This window comes from Sorex araneus, chromosome 1, assembly GCF_027595985.1.
Source record: "Sorex araneus isolate mSorAra2 chromosome 1, mSorAra2.pri, whole genome shotgun sequence".
Lineage (NCBI taxonomy): Eukaryota > Metazoa > Chordata > Mammalia > Eulipotyphla > Soricidae > Sorex > Sorex araneus.
In genome coordinates this window covers 427,349,470-427,370,862 of record NC_073302.1, presented here as the reverse complement: position 1 = coordinate 427,370,862, position 21,393 = coordinate 427,349,470, and the positions used below count along the sequence as shown (strand labels likewise).

Here is a 21,393-nt window from a genome sequence, read left to right as displayed (position 1 = left end):
AGGCCAAGCTGATACTTAAGGAATGCTAACCTGCTCTAATCAGAACACAAGGCTTATCTCTGTCAGGCTTTCCCCTCCCCCCCTTCTCCACACTTTAAATAAGCTTTTCTTTTGGAGTCTCTTTCTGCTATGCTGGATCCTCGTGGAGGCCTGGACTCACTCAATGACAGGAATGGCAGGAAGGCTGCGTGGTGCAAAGCCATTTTTTTGCTCTCAGTGGGGTCTCTTCAGAACCAGAGAGAGCACCAGCTCTTCCTAAAAATTGAAGGTGTCTGTGCTCGGGGTGGGACTGAATTATATCTGGGCAAGAAGTGTGCTTACATGGACAAAGCAAAGAACAACACAGTGACTCCTGGTGACAAACCTAACAAAACCACAGTGAGGGGCTGGAGAGATAGCACAGCGGGTAGGGCGTTTGCCTTGCACGCGGCCGACCTGGGTTCAAATCCCAGCATCCCATATGGTCCCCTGAGCACGGCCAGGGGTAATTTCTGAGTGCAGAGCCAGGAGTAACCCCTGTGCATCGCCAGGTGTGACCCAAAAAGAAAAAAAAAAAACCACAGTGATCTGAGGAAAAGTAACTCGTGCCCATGGAAACAGTGCCTGGTTCGAGCCAAATTCCAAAGCAACTTTCCTGCTAAGGCAATTGGTCACAAGAACCCGTGTGATGCTGTTCCGCTCAAGGATTTAAACTTACTTAAAAGTCTAAAGTGTCCCCAGGTTCGAATCCCAGCATCCCATATGGTCCCCTGAGCACTGCCAGGAGTAATTCCTGAGTGTAGAACCAGGAGTAACCCCTGTACATTACTATGTGTGACCCAAAAAGCAAAAAAAAAAAAAAAAAAAAAAAAGGCTTAAGTGTAGATTTAAAAACAAAAACAAAAATAACCAGATTTTCATTTAAAATAATTTGCAAAGAACTCTCGTACAGAATTCCTTGGGAGAATTCTCCACCTACTTCCCACTGTCATTAACATTTGTTAGATTTGGCTGTGAGGCTAGTAACAAATTTTATGTTGTTTGTTTGTTGGGGCACACCTGGAAGTGCTCAGGGCTTACTCATGGCTCTGTGCTCAGGAATCACGCCTGGCAGGCTCTGGAGACTGAATGAGATACTGGGGATTGAACCAAGGTCAACTGTATGCAAGGCAAGCACCTTACCCACTATATTATCTCTTGGGCCCCTAATAATGAATTTAGTTGTGCCATTAAACTAAATTCAACACTTTGTTCATATTTCTCTATAGTGTCCCCAAGTTCTTTTTCCTGTTGTGGAACCTGAGGTAGCTGCAAAGTTTTGAACCAGTGAGTCCAGAGAGGGAAACTGTGAGACTCACAGTCCATAACTGGAGCTAATCACTAGACCAGTACGTCTGGCTTACTCAGCGGCGTCGAACTGGTGAACTGGGTTCTGTTTCGTGCCAGCCCCAGGCAGCACTGGTCCAAAGGCTCTTCTGTTATAGCTGGGAAACACTGCAACTCTTTTGACTCCTGCTTGCCTGCCTCTGCTTGACCTGGCCTAAAACAGGGCCTCCCATTCGTCCCCGATCATAAATCTCGCCTCAGAATAAAGGCAGTCTCTGATGTCACGAATCCTAGCAACTAGCTGTGAAGACTCAGCCCAAAAGTAGAGCACTGAACTGAGCTTTTCAGTTCCTCGTGTATGACTGGAAAGAACTTCTCTTCCTCTCCAGCTATCTTGGACTCCGATTTGTTGGTTCCCCAAATCTGTATGTTGGGGAAAGCTAAGGAAGCCTACCAGTGACATCCCGGGACCTGGGAGTAACACCCCCTTCCACCTCCCGCCTTCTTCATTGGGCCAGGCAAAGCGCCATAATGCCAGGGCAGCAGTAACGCCTGCCAAGGTGACAGGCCCTCTACTCCTGTCCCAGAACTGGAACTTCTCCCGGAAAGGGCTTGCTCATTGTCACAGCAGCAAATGCTGAGTGAGTCTCCAAGGAGAGCTGAACCCTCAGGGTACATTGCCATGGTGCTTTCTGTTTATTTTGGGGTCACCCACTGGTGCTAAGGATCAAACCTGGGACTCCCAAAGGCAAAAAAGTGTGTGCTCCAGCCCTCTGACCACCCCCCTGGTCCCCGTGGTACCATTTCTTACACCACTGTGGATGGGCCGGTTCGGAGACCTATGGGCAAGCTTCTCTCTCTCAGAAGCTCAACTTCAGCCGAGAAGCTTTTTTCTAGAGACTCCCAACTCCCACCATCTCTTGTTGCTGACTCCCACACCTCCCTCTGCTGGACTTCCCCACCTCCCTCTGCTGGACTTCCCCTCTGCCTGGTTTCTCCTACCTTGCATCTCAGAGAAATCAGAGCCGCTTAAATCATTGGATCCACCCCCAGAGCTGCACTTCATTTCCATTTCTGCTCGGAGGGAGGCGATCTCGAGCTCGTACTCCCCCCGCATGCGGTCCATGTCGTCCAGCTCGGACTGCATCCGGGAGAGGTCCTCCTGCAGGGATGCGATGTCGCTCTCATGTTCGGTCGCTGAATCCTCCGCTGCTTGCCGCAGAGTCTGGATCTCAGCCTGGGCCAGGTGCAACTCCCGTTCTATTTCCTTAAGTTCAATTTGTTTCTCACGCTCCAACAAGGAAATCTCCTCCCGTAGAGATCGAATTTCTCCTGTAATGCCCAGAGGTGAAGAGGATCACGAGCATAAGTGTGTGCAAACACATCCCAGGGGTGCAAAGTTAAAAAGGAGACAGTCTGTTTGACAATAACTCCTGACGATACAGTCTCGACCCCATCCATGAAGTACGACTCAGAGGAAAAGTAGATTTGGAGGTTTGGCACCGAAAGCCACAGCCTGGAATTCACTGCAGCAAACAACGTACTAAGTGCTTCTAAGAAATGGCCCAGTTACCGACCAAACCTAGTTGACGCTATTTATACTGCCACCCTGAGATTTTCCAAAAGTTCCTTGACCAAAGGGTACAGAGACCATTATCTATTCAATTTGAGAACAAGAGAATCTAAGGGCCCGGCGTCCCCCTGAGCTGCCTCCCGTACAGTGTGTACCCAGAGTGCCCAGCTGAATTCAAAGGTAGGTTCACTGTATAATACCAAACATGGGCAAAGAGCCTGAAAGCTGGTTCAGGAGGGAATGGCCCAGCCAACTCTCATGTAGCCATTTGAAAGAAAGTGGCAGCTCTCTAGAGATGGGAATGGTTCTCCATGATACATTAATTAGAAAGAAAACCAAGCTCTACTCCTCTCCCCTGCCCTCCTTCCGCTCCCCTTCCCGGGGCAGGGGCTCGAACACAGGGCCTCACTTTCTTCCGACTCTAGAAGCTCTCCCTTGTCTGGAATGGCCCAAGCTGTGTCCTTTTCTTGGTCTACTCAAGAATTAAGTGACTCAGCTATGCTGGGCCAAGCACCAGCATCTCTACCTAAGAATCTCTGAGGCCCTTCCAGTTTGAAAGGTAGGAAGATCCTCGCTCCATCCCCATTACTCAGGAGAGGGGCTCTTGGTACTGGTCTATGAGGGAAGCCTCAAGCTCAGGGTGAGGCTTAGATCCACCGCAACTCCCCTAGTGCACCCTGGAGGTTAGGGTTCAGGTCTCCTTGGGATCCTGAGGCTCTGGGCCCCAAAGTAGTCAAGGATGGTCTCCATCAGCCTTAAGAATGCTCTTAATCACTTGCCTTGCATGTAGGAGGCCCTGGGTTCGAATCCTGCCACCGCATGGTCCCCCGAGTAGCGCCGGGAGCGACCAAAAATAAAAAGGGAAAAAGAAAAAGGAAGAAAGAAAGAGAGAAAGAAAGAAAAGGAAAGTGGGGGGGGAGAAAGCGCTAATTAGGAATAGGGCCGGCCTTGGCGGAGGGGCGGGGATTGGAGGCCCAGGGGGCGGGGCTTAACCCAAATCGGGGCGGGGCGAAGCCCTGGCCGGGCGTTGGCAGACATGGCGCCGGTTGAGCGTGGGCTGGGGGGCCGTTGGGGCGACGCCGAGACCCCGGGACTCGGGCTACGGGGCAAGGATGCCGCTTCTCACTCACTGTTTATCGCCTCCATCTTGTCGGGGCCCCCCCACAAGCGGTCTCCCTGGGGGGCCTCCCGCCTCCGGCCGGTCCCCGCCCCTGCGGGGCTGTGGCGGCCGGAACGGCCTTCTCGCCAGTAACCTCTGTGGCCGCGCGCGCCCCCTCTTGGCGGAAACGGGCAATGCGCGCGCACCAAGGGGACGCGCTCGCCTCGCCCCTCCCCGGGGGCGGAGCTACAGCCTAGACCCCGCCCCCACCTCATCCAAGCCGTGGGGCTCAACTTGGCTTGAGGAGGACCCTAGAAGGACCCAGGTATTGCCTACCTGCCTCTCTAAACTTAGACTCTGACCTCCTTCCTATTTGAAAGGAAGACTGTGTCCCTTCTCAGAGAAAAGATCTTTATCTTTGCTGCTGGACCATGTCTTTCATCATACAAACATGAGTCCTAGCTCCAAAATTCCTCCAAATGTCTCCCCTGGGACTTAAAGTGATTTAAGGGCAGTAGTAAGGGGGTCCGGGGCTCCTTGGGGACAGTAAAAAGTGCAGTAACTTTGTACATAAGACCCATAAACGTTAGCACTCTTTGCATTGTGTGTTATCCCCAACAGCAACAAAAATGGGGCAGGGAGAGACAAGATAATGACACTGAGGGGCCAGAGCGACAGTACAGCAGGTAGAAGGTTTGCCTTTCACACGGTCAACCCAGGTTCTGTCCTCAACATCCCATATGGTCCCCGGAGCACTGCCAGGAGTAATTCCTGAGTGCAAAGCCTGGAGTAACCCCTGAGCATCGCCAATGGGGCCCAAAAGTAAAAAAAAAAAAGACACTAAAAAATTAATTTGAAAGCTCTCTTGGACCCCCTTCCCTTATACCCATATTCCCCTTCCCAATTTCCCTTTCCCTTCCCACTCCCATTCCAATCTGGCCAGATGTCAAGCATGACAGAGCACTCCGTTTTGCCAGCAGACCGAACTTAGCAATTTTGGATTCACTTGATCACAATCTCCTGGCAGTTAATTTTCTGCTCCTGGCTTCCAGGGAACGAAACTGTTAATTGCTCCTACCTCAGTCGCTTTCTTTCCTTTATACTGACCTTTAAATTCTGGAGCATCCCAGGAACTGGACCTTTTCATTCACTTCTCTTCCTCTGTCTTTCTGTGTGACAGCATGATCTCCTACGCATTCAGATGCTATCAATATGCCAATCCCGCTCAGGGTAAGCATTCCACTTGGCTTCCTCCCAGATTCTAGTTTTATACACTTAGCTGCCACCGTACTACATTACTTTAGCCATTTCAAATTCGACCTGTAGAAAACATGTCTCAAACATTTCCCTAGTCCACAATTATGTTTCTTGCCAAGTCATCCCCATCTCAGTAAATGACGTCACTAACATTAATGCCATTTCTCAAGGCAAAGTCATCTTGCACATCTCATCACCCATTCCACTTCAGCAAGTCTTGAGAGCGCCACACTCAAATGATGTTCCAAATCATCTCCATTTCTGCTCCAATCCAAGCAACCATCTTCTCTTGATCAACTTTCTACTCAGGCTTACAATTGTGATGTTTCCCTTTCATCCCATTTCCATGCAATGGCCAAAGTGCTCTTTTTTTTTTTTTTTATGGTGGGGGCATACCTGCCTGTGCTCCAGGCTTATTCCTGGCTCTGTGCTCAGGGATCACTCCTGTTGGAGCTATATGGTGCCAGGGATTGGACCTGGGTCAGCCACATACAAGGCATGTGCTTTACCCACAATACTATCTCCCTCACCCCAAGTGCTCTTTTAGAAATGTAAAATAGTGTCACCCAGTCCTGGCCACGGCCCTCCAAGTTCTTCCATAACACATAGAATAAATTCTAACCTCTCGGGGCTGGAGCAATAGCACAGTGGGTAGGGCGTTTGCCTTGTACACGGCTGACCCGGGTTCGATTCCCAGCATCCCATATGGTCCCCCGAGCACCGCCAGGAGTGACTCCTGAGTGCATGAGCCAGGAGTAATCCCTGTGCATTGCTGGGTGTGACCCAGAAACCCAAAAAAAAAAAAAAATTCTAACCTCTCAATTGTTGTCCAAGGCCCTTGCGAATCTAGTCCTGGCTTGCTTCTCAGAACAAGAGTACCCCCACATTCACCAGGCGACAGCCACAGTGGCCTTGTTCTCTCCTTCAAACACATTCTACCCATCCTCATTCTCTGGGCCCTTGCAACTGTTAGTCCTGCTTGGTACGCTCTTCCCTTGGATCTCTGAATGGGTGGGCCCTCTCATTATTCAGGTTTTGCTCAAATGACATCTCCTCAAAGAGTCCTTTTCTTTTCTTCTGAGGCGGTTTTGGGGCCATATTCACTAATTCTAAGGGAATAATCCTGACTCTAGGCTGGAGCGGGTAGGGCGTTTGCCTTGCACATGGCCGACCCGGGTACGATTCCTCCATCCCTCTCGGAGAGCCCGGCAAGCTACCAAGCTACCAATCTCCACCTAGCATATTCGATATGCCAAAAACAGTGACAACAAATCTCACAATGGAGACGTTACTGGTGCCCGCTCGAGCAAATCGATGAGCAACGGGATGATAGTGACAGTGATACTCCTGACTCTGTGCTCAGGAGTTACCCCTGATGGTGCTCATATACAGATATGGCAGCTTGCAGGGCCTTACTCACCTCCTATACAATGTTCCAATACCCAAAATGACCTTTTCTTTTTAACTTATAAAATAAAATTTTATTTGGGAGTTTTGGGGTCACACCTGGCTGTGCTCAGGGGCTATTCCTGGCTCTGCTCAGGAAGGATCCTTGGCAGTGCCAGGGGACCACATGTGGTGCTGGGAGGTTTAAATCAGAGTTGTGCCAATCACAACTACATGCAAAGGATGTGCCTGACTCCCCGTACTATCTCTCTGGTCCCAAAATGACTTTTACTAACTCTCATTTAACCATGAAAAACTCCTCTCCCACCCTATCATCGTTCTATTATCTTTATAGAATTTATTGCCATCTGAACTTGTGTTTTTTTTTCCCACTCCATTGAATGTAGTTTTTTTTTTTTTGGGTCACACCCGGTGATGCACAGGGGTTACTCCTGGCTTTGCACTCAGGAATTACTCCTGGTGGTGCTCAGAGGAACATATGGGATGCTGGGAATCGAACCCGGGTCAGCCACGTGCAAGGCAAACGCCCTACCCGCTATGCATCACTCCAGCCCCTAGAATGTAATTTCTTATGGTAGAGATCTGGTTTGTCTTTTTATTGTCACACCTCTGGGGCTCAGAGATTACTCCTGATGCAGTGCTCACAGGTCACAATGTTCACAAATTGCTCACAGCAGTGCTCAGGGTACCATGGAGTGCCAAGGACTGAACCCAGGGGTCCTGCATGCAAAGTGTGCACTCAAACCCACTGAGTCACCTCCGTGGCCCCTAAAGTGTCTTAGACATAGCTAAGGTCCTCTGAGTATAGCAGCACCCAGCAAGTGGCTGAGAGAGCAATGTCACTTGTTTTATAGACACGAAAACAAATCCTGCAAAGACACAAAGGATTTGCCCAAGTTCACAAAAATGCCTATTAAGTAGCTGAGCTGGTGCTCTCATACCCGTGCTCGTATCTCCCCCTCAGCCTGCCCCCCCATGTCACCCTCTTCTGTCACTTCTCTCATCTGCCCTCCACCTCCCCACACCACTGTCTACTTTCCTGCATTGGCTTTTGCTTAGATCTTCTGAACTGTCCTCTGTCCCTCCACCTTTGCTCGCTCCTCCCTAGGCCTGCTTCCCAGCCTTCCTTTTTTCTCTATTTAAACTTTTCTTTTGGCTTGATCTCAGCTCTCCCTGGAGAGTCCCTGCTGTTTTCTAGGGCAGCTCCCCTAAACCTTCCGGAAACCCACAGAAGTAATAAAGGCCACCTCTTTGTCTGTTGGTGCTGTGCAGGGGTGGGGTGGGGTGGTGGGGTGTGGGGAGAGGCCTTGTGATCCTTTGAGACAAAAGGGATGTGGGTGCTAGAAGAGAGGGATTTGGGAATCACATGCCTGGTCCCAGAGTGAGAGAAACATTCTCATCTGCTTCCCTTTAAAGATGCCCCAAGGGACCTGAGATACTTCAATGGGCTGGAGCATGTGCGTTGCATGCAGGAGATCCCAGATTTGGTCCCTGGCACTTTATGGTCCTCCAAGCAGCTCCAGGAATGATCCCTGAGTCCCCCCTAGTCAGTTCTCATGAACACATTGCTTTTTTCTACAGTGCTCTGGGAGAGGCAGAAAAGACAGTCGTGATTGGATTTCACTCTTGATTCCCTCCCCTGGCACTGACCAGGAGAACAAAAAAAAAAAAAGGGAGACAGATGAGGGGGGGGCATGGATCTGAGGGGCAAAAGCTGGAGGAAAGAGTGAAGCAGAGGAAGGTGGGGAGCAGGGGAGGGAAAGAAAGGGGAGAGGGGCCAGAGCGATAGTACAGCAGATAGGGTGCTTGCCTTGCATGTGGCTCAGCTGCCCTGGGTTCAATCCCCACGTGGTCCCCTGAGCCCTGCTAGGAGTCATTACTGAGTGCAAAGCCAGGAGTAAGCCCTGAGCATCGCCAGGTGTGGCTCCCAAACCAAACCAAACCAAACCAAACCACAACAACAACAACAACAAAGAAAAGGGTGGGGGCTGGATGATAGTATAGTGGGTAGGGCGTTTGCCTTGCACATAGTCAACCCTGGTTCAACCCCCAGCATTCATATGGTCCGCCAAGCACAGCCAGGAGTAATTCCTGACTGCAGAGCTAGGAGTCACCCCTGAGCATCACTGGGTGTGACCCAAAAAGCAAAAGATAAAGACAAAAACTAAAAAAAGAAAGGGGAAAGAAGACAGGAAATTAGACAGGAAAAGGAAAGGAAGGAGTTGAGAAAGGAGGAAAAACTTAAACTGGGATATGTGTGACGCCCTGGGCCAGTAGAACTTGGCTGACCTCTCTGTCCACCTGCCCGCCCACCCGTCCGTCCCTCCGTCCATCCGTCTGTCCAGTCCAGGTGCGGGGGTCACCTTGGAGCTGCTGGATCTGCTTGGTGAACACTTCCGCCTGCTGCGCACTGGCCAGCCGTTCATCCTCCAGGAGCCCTGCAGGGAGAGGGAGCCGGGGGCATGAGGGCAGTGCCGGATGCAGGGGGGCAGGGGGCTGGGGGGTCCCCAGGCCTCAGGCCAGGCCCGCTCGCCCCCCTCCAGGCACTCACCCTGCAGCTCCAGGGAGTCATCCTCGTGCTGCCCCGCCAGCTCCCGGGTCTCCTCCAGCTCGGCCACCAGCTGCAGCACCTGCGCCCTCAGCTCCTCCAGCTCCGTCTCGGTGAGGCTCAGGCCCCGGTGTTTGCCGACCGACAGGGAACCCACGCGGCTGCCTGTCTGCACCGGGCCATCCTCCTCTTCTCCCTCCTCCTCCTCCTCTTCCTCTTCCTCCTCCTCCTCCTCCTCCTCTTCCTCCTCATACAGGGCTGGGAGTAGGACCTCCCCTGGGAGAGAGTGTTCCCCAGAGTCAGGGGGCTTCCTCCCCCCCATCCTCCAGCCCCCTGTCCCAGGGCAGTGATGTCAGGGGGGTGCCACCTGCTGTCTCCCTCGGAGCCCCCTGCACCCTCAGACAAAGAGAGAGTCTGGCACGCTTTCCCTTCCTGTCCTTCCAGGACAGATATGGTCCCCGATGACCTCCTGTGACTGCCTTTAACATGCACTCAAGGACACTTGCTTCTTCCTGACTCACCTGGGGGAGTGGGTGATGTATCCTTAGGCTGAATGAAGGGTGATGTGGCACTCAGTGCTAGGGCACTTGCCTTCCACATGTAAGGACCTGGGTTTGATTCCCAGCACTGCCTCCCAAAAGAATGATCATTGTTTTGAATATTTAGGGCGTGGGGGTTATAGAAACTAAAAAAATTAGCCAGGTGACATATGAGAAATTAGCCTTTCTGTACTAAGAAATTATTGTCTGCCAATAGCTAGAGAGAAACATCTGATAGGGGGGATGGAACGAGAGCACAGAGGGTAGGGCATTTGCCTTGCACTTGGCCAACCCGGGTTCGATTCCCAGCCTCCCATATGGTCCCCCAGCACTGCCAGGAGTAATTCCTGAGTGCAGAGCCAGGAGCAACCCCTGTGCATCGCTGGGTGTGACCCAAAAAGTGGAAAAAAAAAAGAGTCTAGGGACTGGAGAGATAGTAAAGTGGGTAGGGGCTTGCCTTGCACATGGCTGACCTGGGCTTGACCCCCCCCCCCCCCGCCTGGCACTCTATCTGGTCCCCTAAGCACTGCCAGGAGTCATGGAGTGATGCCTGAGTGCAGAGCCAGGAGTAAGCCCTGGGCATTGCCTGGTGTAACTCCCAAAGTAAAAACAAATCTTTTAAACAAAATAAAATGATCCTATAGTACAGCAGGTAGGGGCTCTGGACTCGCACGCGGTGGAACCAGGTTTGATCCCCGATGTCCCATATGGTCCCCTGAGCCTGCCAGGGTGAGTCCTGAGTGCAGAGTCAAGAGTGGATCCTGAGTACCGCTGGGTGTGGACCAAAACCAAAATCCAAATAATGATTCTACCTGTTTGACTGGGCAAAGGCGGCATCAGGAGGCCCAGGGCACCCCTCTCCCCGGCAGCCCGGCTCCTCCTCCCCTATGTGTCACGTGGCCTTTTCCAGGAGGAGGCTGAGGATCACCCATGTGAGGAAAACAAGCCTGCCATTTCATCACACCGAGAAGCTGGGGTGTGCCGCGCCCCAACCTCTGGCTGGCGAGCACCCCCTCCTTGCTGCAATGCAGGTCCTCTGAAGAGCAAAATCTGCCTGGATGCTGCTGGTTTGCTTAGCTTGAAAATCCAGGGTCTGGCCTGTCTCTTTTTCCAATCAGAGCGGTGGAAAGTTCCTTGGGGACCAGGGGCTCCTCTATCACTGAGGGGGGTAGGGGGGAGGCTGCCCCCAGCGAGGGTGCATGGGGCCTCTGGCCACTTCACGGAGAGCAAGCCAGCAACCCTCCAGGGGCTTGGGCTCTGCCGGGCCAGCTGAGTGGGATGGGGACGCATCTGGGGTTCAGCTGCCCCCTCCCCAGGCCCTCTCCTGTCAGGCAGAAAGATACCAGAGCAGTATTTCTCAACTGCAGGCCATAAAGCACCCCTCCCCTGCCCCGCCGTGGACCCCCAGGATAGTCCAACGGGGCCACAGGTGGAAAGGTGGAAATCAGATAAATGTGGGGCTACAGTGCAAAACTAGGGGGGCAACCAGTAGGACACGGTGAAGCAGCCACAGGAAACAAGGTCAGAAGGAGGCCAGGGTGGGAAAAAGGCTGAGAAGTGCTGGACTAGAGCACCCAAGCTGGGGGTGGGGGGGTCCTCTTCCAACTGGAGGGGGGGCCCAGAAAGAGCAAGTATACTTCCCTTCCTGTAGGCTGGGCAGGGCCCTGAGCATGGGGTGCCCCCTCCCTCCACCCAGCTGCCTTCCAGCTTCCTCTGAGGCTCCCCAGAGACCAATAACCTGGTTAACTCTTGCCGTGATGAGGGCCCCAGAGAGACGCACCCTGAACTTCCTCAAAGCCTGAGCCCCAGCAGGGCTGGAGACGGGGGGAGGGGGGAGAAGGGGGGGTGGCAGGCAAAGGAGGAATGGCTTGGGCCCACCTCGGACTGCTAGAGGCCCCGAGGAGAGGGAAACGGGGTGAAGGGGAGGGAGAGCAAGCCTGGGGGAAACTCACCTTCCATAGCTTGCATCCCCCGCCGCTCCAGAGCCCCCCAGCGCTGGCCTTTCTTCCTTCCACAGCCGTCAGAGGGCTCAAAAGAGCCTACAGTGGTCACCGTGGGGCCTGCCGGCCAGGAAAGAAAGGATTGTGGGGCAAAGCGGGGAAAGATGGGGACACGCCTTCCAGCTTTGGGAGCCCGTGGGGGAAGTGCTTGGTGCCTTCTGCCCTCTGTGCAGGGACCCCCTCTCCTATCACCTCTCAAGATGACCAGCAGAGAGCCGCCACCCTGGACAAACTCAGCACCCCCACTAGCATCCCCCACCCCCCACCCCGCCCCTCCCAGGCAGGCTGGCTCTGTCTCTTTCACCCAGAAGGACAGAAAGGAGCTGGTCAGCGCTGGGAGGAGGTGATGGGGTGCAGGGTCGGTCTAGGAAAGCCCCTTATCTGCCCCCCCCCCAACCGCTTCTTTCTCCTCTCCTCCTTCTCGGCCCCTGGGACCCGTTGCACCCTACCCTCGGCTGCGCAGCCCTAGCGGGGCGCGGGGTCCAACACCCCCAGGTCGGCCAGCACCCCCTGGCTGGAGAGCTGCAGGCGGGGAGGATGCACCAGCTGCTAGAACATCCCCCCCGCCCCCTGCCCCCATCTAGTCCGGAAAGAGGAGGCAAACAGGGAGGCAGACTGGAGACAGGAGGGGGGAAGCATGGGGGGGGCGTGGGGGTCCGGAGGGAGGCGCGGAGGGAAAGAGGAAGGAGGGGCAGGGGGAGGGAGGGAGGGAGGCGGCTCTGACCTGGGCCGGGGCAGCTCCATCCCGCGGCTCCCGCGCCCGCCCCGGTGCCCGCCTCCATGGCCGCTCGCGCCGCCGCCGCCGCCGGGAGCTGACGCTGCAGCCGAGCGGCCTGGCCCGAGCCGGTGCGCAGGGGGCGGGGCGGGGCGGGTCCTGGGCGGGGCCACGGGCGGGTGTTGGGCGGGGGCATGTCGTGGCCCCGCCCCTCCGCCGCCCGAAGTCTTAACCCCCCCCTGCACCTTCGGGGGGACCTTGGTCTGCTGGGTGCACTGGAGGGCGCGGGTGCGTCCTTCGACACGCCCCCTTGGGGCGGACACTGGAGCTACTCTAAGTTGCAGGCTGGCCCCCCAGACGAGCGCCCTGAGAGCGAAAGACAAGGTCTCCACCCCCACCCCACCCCCGCCTACGAGGACTCCTGTTAACCGCCCATCAGGGCAAGGGGCAAGGATGGACCAAGGATGGACACGGGCAAGGATGGACCCAGCCGTGTTGCTCTTTGCTCTAAACCCGCCACGCTCCTGGTGCCACCCCGCAGAAACTGCGCGCACACCCCGAACGGCCGGCCTTTGCAGTCAGCCCCAACGCGAGCCACAGGACCTCTTGCGCCCCAACCCCCTCCCGCCCTCAGAATTGCAAGAGGGCTGGAACAGAAACGCGCAGGGCGGACAGATGAGCCAGCCGCCCCTTCCTTCTCTGCCTTACCCCAGCTCCGCACTACGCCAGAACCTGGAGCCCTCCTAGGAAGGGCCGCTCCGTGGCCCCACGCAGCTCGGCCCTGCCACCCGACACCCTGCTTCTTGCCACCCGAGCGCCTGCCTGGCCTCGGTTCAGAGACAGCGGCGCTGATCTTGAGTCTGGAGGATGTGGACATGCAGAGAGGTCACAGTTCCCTCTGCGTTCACCACCCCCCACCCCCACCCCCTGGACCTCAGGAGCCAGACACAGCTCAAGCTGTGTGTGTGTGTGTGTGTGTGTGTGTGTGTGTGTGTGTGTGTGTGTGTGTGTGTGTGTTTTGCATGCAGGAGGCCCCAAGTTCCAGTCCTGGTAATACATGGTCCCCAGGGACAACCAGAAGTGCCCCAGCACCAAGTGGAGAGTAGCCTCGCCACAGGGGTGGCCCAAAGTCCCACCCGGCCCATCCTAGAATAAAAAAGGAGTGGCTACCCCTGCAGTCCAATTGCAGTGTCTGGAGGGTAGTGTCCAGAGGTGTCCAGGCCACAGGCCACAGAGATGCTTTTTCTTCTTTGTTTTGTTCTGTTTTGGAGCCACACCCAGTGATGCTCAGGGGTTACTCCTGATTCTGCACTCGGGAATTACTCCTGGCTGGGGTTGGGGGGACCATATGGGATGCTGAGGATCGAACCCGGATTGGCCGTGTGCAAGGCAAACCCCTACCTGCTGTGCTATCTCTCCAGCCCCCTGTCTTTTTCTCGTTTAGGAGCTTATGAGTCAAGGGCAGACATTGCCTCTGTTCCCTTCCCAGCCCCTGATCTCCCCCTTCACCCCTCCCAACACACACAGACTGCCAGGTTCAAGCCTCCCTCACCCCCAATGTTTCTCAGCTAAGCTCTTTGCCTGGCCATCTACTTATCCTTGAAGTTGGGAACCACCTCCAGGCAGCCTTCCCAGAAATCCTGTGCCCAGTCCATCAGGGGGTCCTACTCTCCTCCACCCTGTCCCACTTCTCTCTCTGAGCTGTCTAGATTAAGTTTCCACTTTTCCCACCTCCCAGTCTCTAGCAAGTTGGGGAAGAGGTCTTGATCTTAACGTTTATTACTCCAGCAGCGGACAGGCTGCCTGACACGTAGAATAAATGTCCTTCCTTTGATTCTTCCCAACACTCACTGTTGTCTGTGCCTTTCGCACAGATCTGCAGCCGGTCACCTGGGGGGCAGGGCCATTGTCTGGGCTGGCAGAAAGAAAGGCCTGGTGCAATCGTTATAACAGAAGTTTGGTGAATCGAACAAACTGAGACAGGAAGGAAACCAAGGAGGTTTTTTTATTTACCCCAGCTGGCCAGGCCAGACAGCACAGCTAGGCACAGTACTGAAGCTATTGGCCCCTGATCAGGGGTTCCAAGAGCACTAATAGAGAACATCTGTGGGGCACGTGACTTCTTACCCAGCATGAGACAGACAATACAGTTACAACACGGCATCGGGGGCAGGAGTGATAGTACAGCGGTTAGGGCTCTTGCCTTGTACATGGCTGACCTGGTTTGGCTCCCTGGCACCTCATAGGATTCCCACCCCCACAACTCCCGACCCACCAGGATCCCTGAGCACAGAGCCAGGAGGAAGACCTGAGCATCGCTGGGTGCGCTGTCCCAGACAATGCACAGCACTGACAAGGTAAGATAAGGAGTTAGGGTCATGGATACCTCAAGGGAAGTGGGACAAGGTCAATCACAGCAAGAGAAAAGGAGTTACCTGAAATCGAGGGGTCTTGTGGCTTTGACGTTAACAGCAGGTCCGAGTAAGTTATGAGTCACACATTATAGAACCACAGCGGGGGGGGGGGGGGCAAGGTGAGCGCTCTGGGGAATGACAGTGCCTAGGGAGGGAGGCCCTGAGGCTCCTCTGTAGCTCCAGCCGGCTCTGCCTGCTGCCCGCTGTGCCGATGGAAGGCGGGACCGGAAGCCTCCACCGTGACCTGCAGGCAGCCAGACTCCTCAGAAAGCTCTGATTCAGAGGCTGGAGCTAATTAATCTCCCTGCGGATGCAGCTCACTCCTCAGTCTTGATTTGGGCAGCATTCAGTAGAGACCCAAACCTATTGAATCCCAGAACCCAAATTTGGGCAAATGCTGGCATGACCAGTGCTGAACGGTGGGTGGAAGTGAGGTTAAGAGGGAAGAGGACAGGGTTTCGAGGATGTCCGGGGAGGGAATGAACGGGGGGGTCCAGAATGCATCACAGGAGGCCAGAGGGTGGGGGGCAGCCAGGTGCTCATCTTAGGGGGATGATCTGAGCTAATCCCCATCATCCCTAGACTCAGGATTTAACCTGCCCCCTAATCCCATCCCTTCAGATCATCCTCTCTAAGGACTAAAGCATCCAAGCTATCCCCCCTTCCCTTAGTTCTAAATGTGCAGTTTCTTTCATTAAAAAAAGGAAAAACAAACACAAATCCTTGAACTGTGTAGAAAAGAGCAGCAGAGAATCTCATAGCAAATACTCACGTACCCGCCACGAAACCCAGCAACTGTTCATTTCTTGCCGCATTTAATTCAGAGCTAGTCCTTCTGTTTATGACTGCAGTTTTGCTCTACCCATTCATATTGGCAAGCAACAAAAAATATTGACTCGTGTGCTTTCAACACCTAGGAAAGGGGGATCAGAGAGGTAGTCCAGGGGTTAAGGTGTTTGTCATGCATGCGGAGGATCCTGGTTCCAGCCCCAGCATCACATGGTCTCCCAAGCCCTGCATGGAGCAACCTCTGAGCACAGAACTGGGATCAGTCCCTAAACACTGCTGGGTGTGGCCCTAACCGGCCCCCTTCCCAACACTCCACCAAAAAGAAGGTCAAAGGGACCCAGGCTCTTGTTCAGTGTCAAGTGCCTGCCTTGCAGAAGACTAAATTTGATCTCTGGTACCATCCCACATGCTGAAGGTGATCCTGGGGGGTTGGGACCCCACAGTTAAAGAGTGCAATCTCTGACCAGCGTTGCAACTGAATGCCTGAGCATGGCAACCAGTCGACCCCTCTGCTCATCATTGCAACAATGAAAGAGGAAGGGAAAAAAAGTTATCTCGGAAGATGGACTATTTTACATAGTTGCCTGAATGTTTTACCACCTCGCTCTCTCCAACGCTTGCTTTTGTTTTTATGTATCCATATTGTTTCCTGTGGCTCCAGTTCATAGATTTAAATGTTGTTTATTTAATTCTTTGGAGGGGGGTTGGGTCACATGCGTGGTTCTCAAGGGCTATTCCTGGCTCTGTGCTCAGGAGTAATCCCCGGTGGTGTTTGGGGGACCATATGTGGTGGCAGAGATTGAAAACAAGGTCAGCGGAACTTAAAGTACTTTCTCTCCAGCCCCCAGTTAGTGAATTGTAACTGATGAATACGGTTTTGTTGTTTGAAAAGCCACAGTTTGTCTGCTCTGTCCGTGGGCATTTAGGCTGGAACGTTTTCAATGGGCCTCACCCCCCAGTTGAGAGGGTTAGTAGCTTGTCTTTGTGACTCTCCATTCCCTTACCAATAGACCATTGTTTCGGTTCTGCTCTAGGAAGGGAAGGTGGTATCTGTGAATCTGGGAGAGAGGGGCAAAGAAGAAAACAAAGCCAGGGGAGGAAAAAAAACTGGGCTCGTCCGGGATTTGAACCCGGGACCTCTCGCACCCTAAGCGAGAATCATACCCCTAGACCAACGAGCCACAGATACTTATTACTGCCCAGATGTGCCTTCCTTGCCACATCACTAGCAGTAAAGTCTGTGGCTTCGCCAGGCAGCCTCTGTTCTCCTTCCAGACTGGCCGTCCGCCCAGTCTCGAGGCTACGCTCCAGCCTGCCTTGCCCTGAGCGTCTCTCCTGCAGTGCCCTTCCCTGGAAGCTTGCTGCAGAGCCCCAGAAGCAGGCGGACGCCCCCTGCCCTGAAGTTTCCCCACAGAGAGTTGCCAAGCAGCGTTGAAGGTGCCCCTGGCAGACCAAAGAGGAATCAGGCTCTAGCAATCTCTCTCCTCTTTCTGGGGAGCCCCAGGCTGAGTGGGCCTGCTGGGGTCTCCTGTACCCACTGAAATGCCATCCTTCTTTCTTTTCATCCACTGTAAAAGTTTGTTGTTGTTTTTTTGTTTGTTTGTTTTTGTTTTTTGCTTTTTGGGTCACACTCAGAGATGCTCAGGGGGTTACTCCTGGCTCTGCACTCAGGAATTACCCCTGGCGGTGCTCGGGGGACCCTATGGGATGCTGGGAATCGAACCCGGGCCGGCCGCGTGCAAGGCAAAGGCCCGACCCGCTGCGCTATTATTCCAGCCCCGACTGTAAAAGTTTGTTTATGGGATCCGGAGAGATAGTACAGTGGGTAAGGTGTTTGTCTTGGGAGCGGCTGACTAGGGTTCAATCCTTGGCACCCCGTGTGAATCCCCCAATACCGCTGAAGTGATTCCTGAGTGTAAAGTCAGGATTCAGCCCTCAGAACCACCAGGTACAGCACACAAAATCAAAACCAGACTTTTTTTTTTTTTTTAAGTTATGGAACAGGGAGGAAGCTCAACCTTTGCCTTCAGGAGACCCAGGATCAATCCCTGGCAACTCAGAGCGTGAACCCCAAGCACCAAGCTAGAAAAAGCTTCTGGGGCCAGAGAGATGGAAGAGTGGGTAGGGCATTTGCCTTGCACATGGCCAACCTGAGTTCAATGCCCGCCTCCCATATGGTCCCCCAAGCCCACCAGGAGTGATCCCAGAGCAGAGAGTAAGCCTTAAACATGATGTGGCCCCAAAACAAAACAAAACAGACAAACAAAAAGAAGTCCAATTTTTATTTCCCTTACTTGCTTTCTCCCCACCCTTTCCTTCCCTCTGTTGATATTGTCAGTGACGCCTGCGGGCCATGTGCACTGACTCTGGAGCTGACCCGCTGGCCCTGTACCTGACATTCGTACCTCATGATCAGACCAGCAGAAAGTCCTCTAGGCCCATCAGGGAGAGCAGAAAGCTGGCTGGTCACCTCCACTTGTGATGTTTGCTAAAGGACTGTCCCCCGTGCCCCTCTGCACCACGGGACCACTGAAAATGAGGTGAGCCCAGGGCGGAGAGAGCTTGCTGGAAAGGCTCAAGTGCTAGCAAAAGGGATCTTGGGTTGGCAGCAGGAGGCCAGGGGGAAGTATCTAACAGGAGAGCGGCCATGTCACGGCTGGGGAAGGAGGTGTCAGTGGCAGGTAGAGCACTTGCTTTGGGTGTGGAAGGGGCCAGGTTCGAACCCCAGCATGGCCACAGGTGAGCGTCTGCTTCTGCCTCCTTGTGGGCCTGGCAGAATCTAGGGCTTCACAGACCAGCCCTGCCACAGAAGGGAAGAGGAGTATCCATGGGGATACTCCATGGGGAGAAAAATGAAACTGGTCTCAGCTCGGCTTGGAGAGCACTTGTGGATGAATGTGAAGAAGGAAGGGAGGGGGCCGGCCTGTGGATTCTCCCCTCCACCTCCCCTGAGGGTTGTCAGGGGTTCCTCTGGGATGTGATGCCCCCTGAGGGGAAAGCGGAGAAAACTGGGGCATCCTAGGAAGCCCAGGGGGCTGACGGGGCTTTCTCGTTTTCCAGGGGGGCTGCCCACTGCGAGGCCAAGCATGCCAGAGGCCAGAGACCTGCTTAATTCCTCGCTGCGGGCAGGCCCAAGCCAGACTGGCGAACGTGGCTGACATGGGGTGTCTCCCCAGCTCCTTTAGCAGCTGCGTCCGCCCCACCCCAGCCCCTGTATCTGTGGAGCTCGGTTTGAGGTCTCCAGGCGACGGGTGTAAAAAAGAGAAAGTTGGAAACTGCTCTGGTAGATCTCACCCTCCACGGTCTGTGACGCGTCTGTGAAGGTGCAAAGGAATCAAAGAAGGTCGGGGGTGTGCAGGAATAGCCGGTGTTGCAACAGATATTTGGGGAAACCCTCAGCCATGGCTCTGGGCAGAAAGCAGAGTAAGTCTGGGCCAGAGGCATCACAGAGCGGGCAGCCAACCTGGTTCAATCCTTGGCATCTCATATGGTCCCCTGAGCCTGCCATGAGTGGTCCCTGAGCACAGAGCCAGGGTTGAGCCCTGAGCACTACCAGGTGTAGCCCCAAACAAAACAAAACAACAATCCTCACCCCAATAAACACACACACACACACACAAAACCCCAGAAAACAGAATAATTGTGATTTCTGTTCATTTCTGGAGTTTCAAGGCCCCACTGTACAGTGCTCAGGGGCTCCTTCCTGCTGGGTATGCTCAGGCAACTCTGCAGTGCTGCAGGATGGAGGCTGGGTGTCCCACACACAAGGCAAATGCTCCAGTCCTTTGAGTCATCTCCCCAGCTCATATAAGCTGTAATGGGCCTAATAAACCTTTTTATAGCCGAAGCAGCCCTCTCTCCTTTGAAGCCAGCCTCCTAATGAACCCATCCATCTGGCAAGGGCTGGGGGCGGGGCCCTGGCCAGTCGTTATGCCCAGGGCAGGAAGCTTACCACCTCCATCCAGGCGCATTCAGCCCTGACACCTCGTTCAGGTCCAGATCATGACCAGAGACAAAGGCAATTGCTCATCTATTCTAAAAGCAAAAACGTTTTTGTAAGTGGTTGGTCCCCACCTTAATATTATTACTGTACTTTTTTGGGTTGAGGGGCCACTCCCAGTTCTGGGCTCAGGGGACCTCTCAGTGGTGCTCATGGGACCATGGGGTACCAGGAGTTGAAACCAGTTGAACCGCATGCAAAGTTTGTGCTTGGCCCATTGAGCTCTCTCCTGCTCCTATCACCCAGTTGTGTTCATTATTATTTGGAGGAGGGGCGTGCCCGGCAGTGTTCAGGGGTGATTCCTGGTGGTGCTTGGGGCACCAACCAGAATCAGCTACCTGCAAGGCGAGCGCCTCAACAATCTCCTGTTTCCCAGCCTTAAAATGGCTCATAAATAATCTTCCCCCCATTCTATTCCTTCAGTCACAACCCCAAAAGCGTTCCTCTTGGTGCAAGTGAGGTGGCTCCAAGGGAGGAACGGGGTCTGTGCTGAAAATACATGTTTCAGGGCTGAGAGCAAGTTAGGCCCAGCCTGTCCTTTCTCTGAGGATTCTTGGGGGGGGAGGGGGGAGTGGGTGAGGAGGGGCGCATCCAGCTTGTGCTCAGGGTTTACTCCAGGCTTTATGCTCGGGGGCTTGGGAGTGGCCCCCTGGTGGTACTGGGGCCATACTCAGTGCAAAACAGGGTCGGCCTCATGCAAGGCAACACTTTTTTTTTGTTTGGTTTTGGTTTTGGGATCACCCCTGTTAGTATTCAGGGCTGACTCCTGACTATGCTCAGGGTTCACTCCTACAGGCTCAGGGGCCCATATGGGGTGCTGGGGAACTCTGGTTGACCCTATGCAAGGCAAGCACCCTACCCACCGTGCTATCTCTTCAGCCCCCTCCCTCCCTCCACCCCCCAAGCACTTTAATCTCTGTGCTATTTCCAGTCTGTCCTGTCGGAGTTTGAGACAGGGTCACTCTTCCTTGGGTCTGTCTGCAAACAGTGTCTGGGTGACTGACACCTGTAGTTCCTTCCCTGCCCTAGTGCCTGCTGTTAGGCCACACACACACAGACATACTTACACAGAAACACACAGACACACACAGACACAAACACACAGGAACACACAGACACACACAGACACACACAGACATACACAGACACACATACACAGACACATACAGACACACACAGACACAAACACACAGAAACACACAGACACACACAGACACACATAGATACACACAGACACACACAGAAACACATAGACACACACATAGACACACACAAACACACACAGCCACACAGATACACAGAGGCACACACGGACACACACAGACATACACAGACACAAAGACACACAGACACATACAGATACACACAGACATACACATAGACACACAGACACACACACAGACATACATATAGACACACAGACACACACAAACATACACATAGACAGATACACACACATAGACAGACACACACACAGACATACATATAGACACACAGACAGAAACACAGACACAAGGCACACACATATGTGCACATACATATACGCACAATGCACAGCTTTGTTGCTCACTCAGATGGTGGCCGTCTGGGGAGAGACTCACTGCCCTGGAAGTCCAGCCGTGCCATGCCTGTGTCTGTCCTTCCAGCTTACCTGCCGGCTGCTTCTTTAGGCACTTGGGCCCTGAGGCCCCCGACAGAGCCTTTGCACTGTGTCTTCTGCAGCCGACTGTGGAATTCTCTAGGGAGA

General features: G+C 53.9%; 1 protein-coding gene and 1 non-coding gene across 4 annotated transcripts in view; both read right to left on the bottom strand.

Annotated features, from left to right (window-relative positions):
• CCDC136 (coiled-coil domain containing 136) overlaps window positions 1-12,612 on the bottom strand; it is a 30,082-nt gene extending 17,470 nt beyond the window's left edge. For 2 of the 3 annotated variants that reach the window (XM_055131578.1, XM_055131570.1), the window contains exons 1-5: window positions 12,453-12,602; window positions 11,681-11,788; window positions 9,193-9,465; window positions 9,005-9,079; window positions 2,308-2,637 (exon numbers count right to left, since the gene is read on the bottom strand). In XM_055131578.1, the coding sequence (XP_054987553.1) occupies window positions 2,308-2,637; window positions 9,005-9,079; window positions 9,193-9,465; window positions 11,681-11,788; window positions 12,453-12,510 (844 nt within the window). In that variant the 5' untranslated portion in view covers window positions 12,511-12,602. Of the gene's footprint in view, window positions 1-2,307; window positions 2,638-9,004; window positions 9,080-9,192; window positions 9,466-11,680; window positions 11,789-12,452 lie in introns of all 3 variants that reach the window. The other variant, XM_055131564.1, reaches the window with a different exon arrangement.
• Window positions 12,613-16,755: 4,143 nt separating this feature from the next.
• Window positions 16,756-16,827, bottom strand: TRNAP-AGG (transfer RNA proline (anticodon AGG)). The gene has a single exon. It is a non-coding gene; the product is annotated as a tRNA-Pro (tRNA).
• Window positions 16,828-21,393: the final 4,566 nt, after the last annotated feature.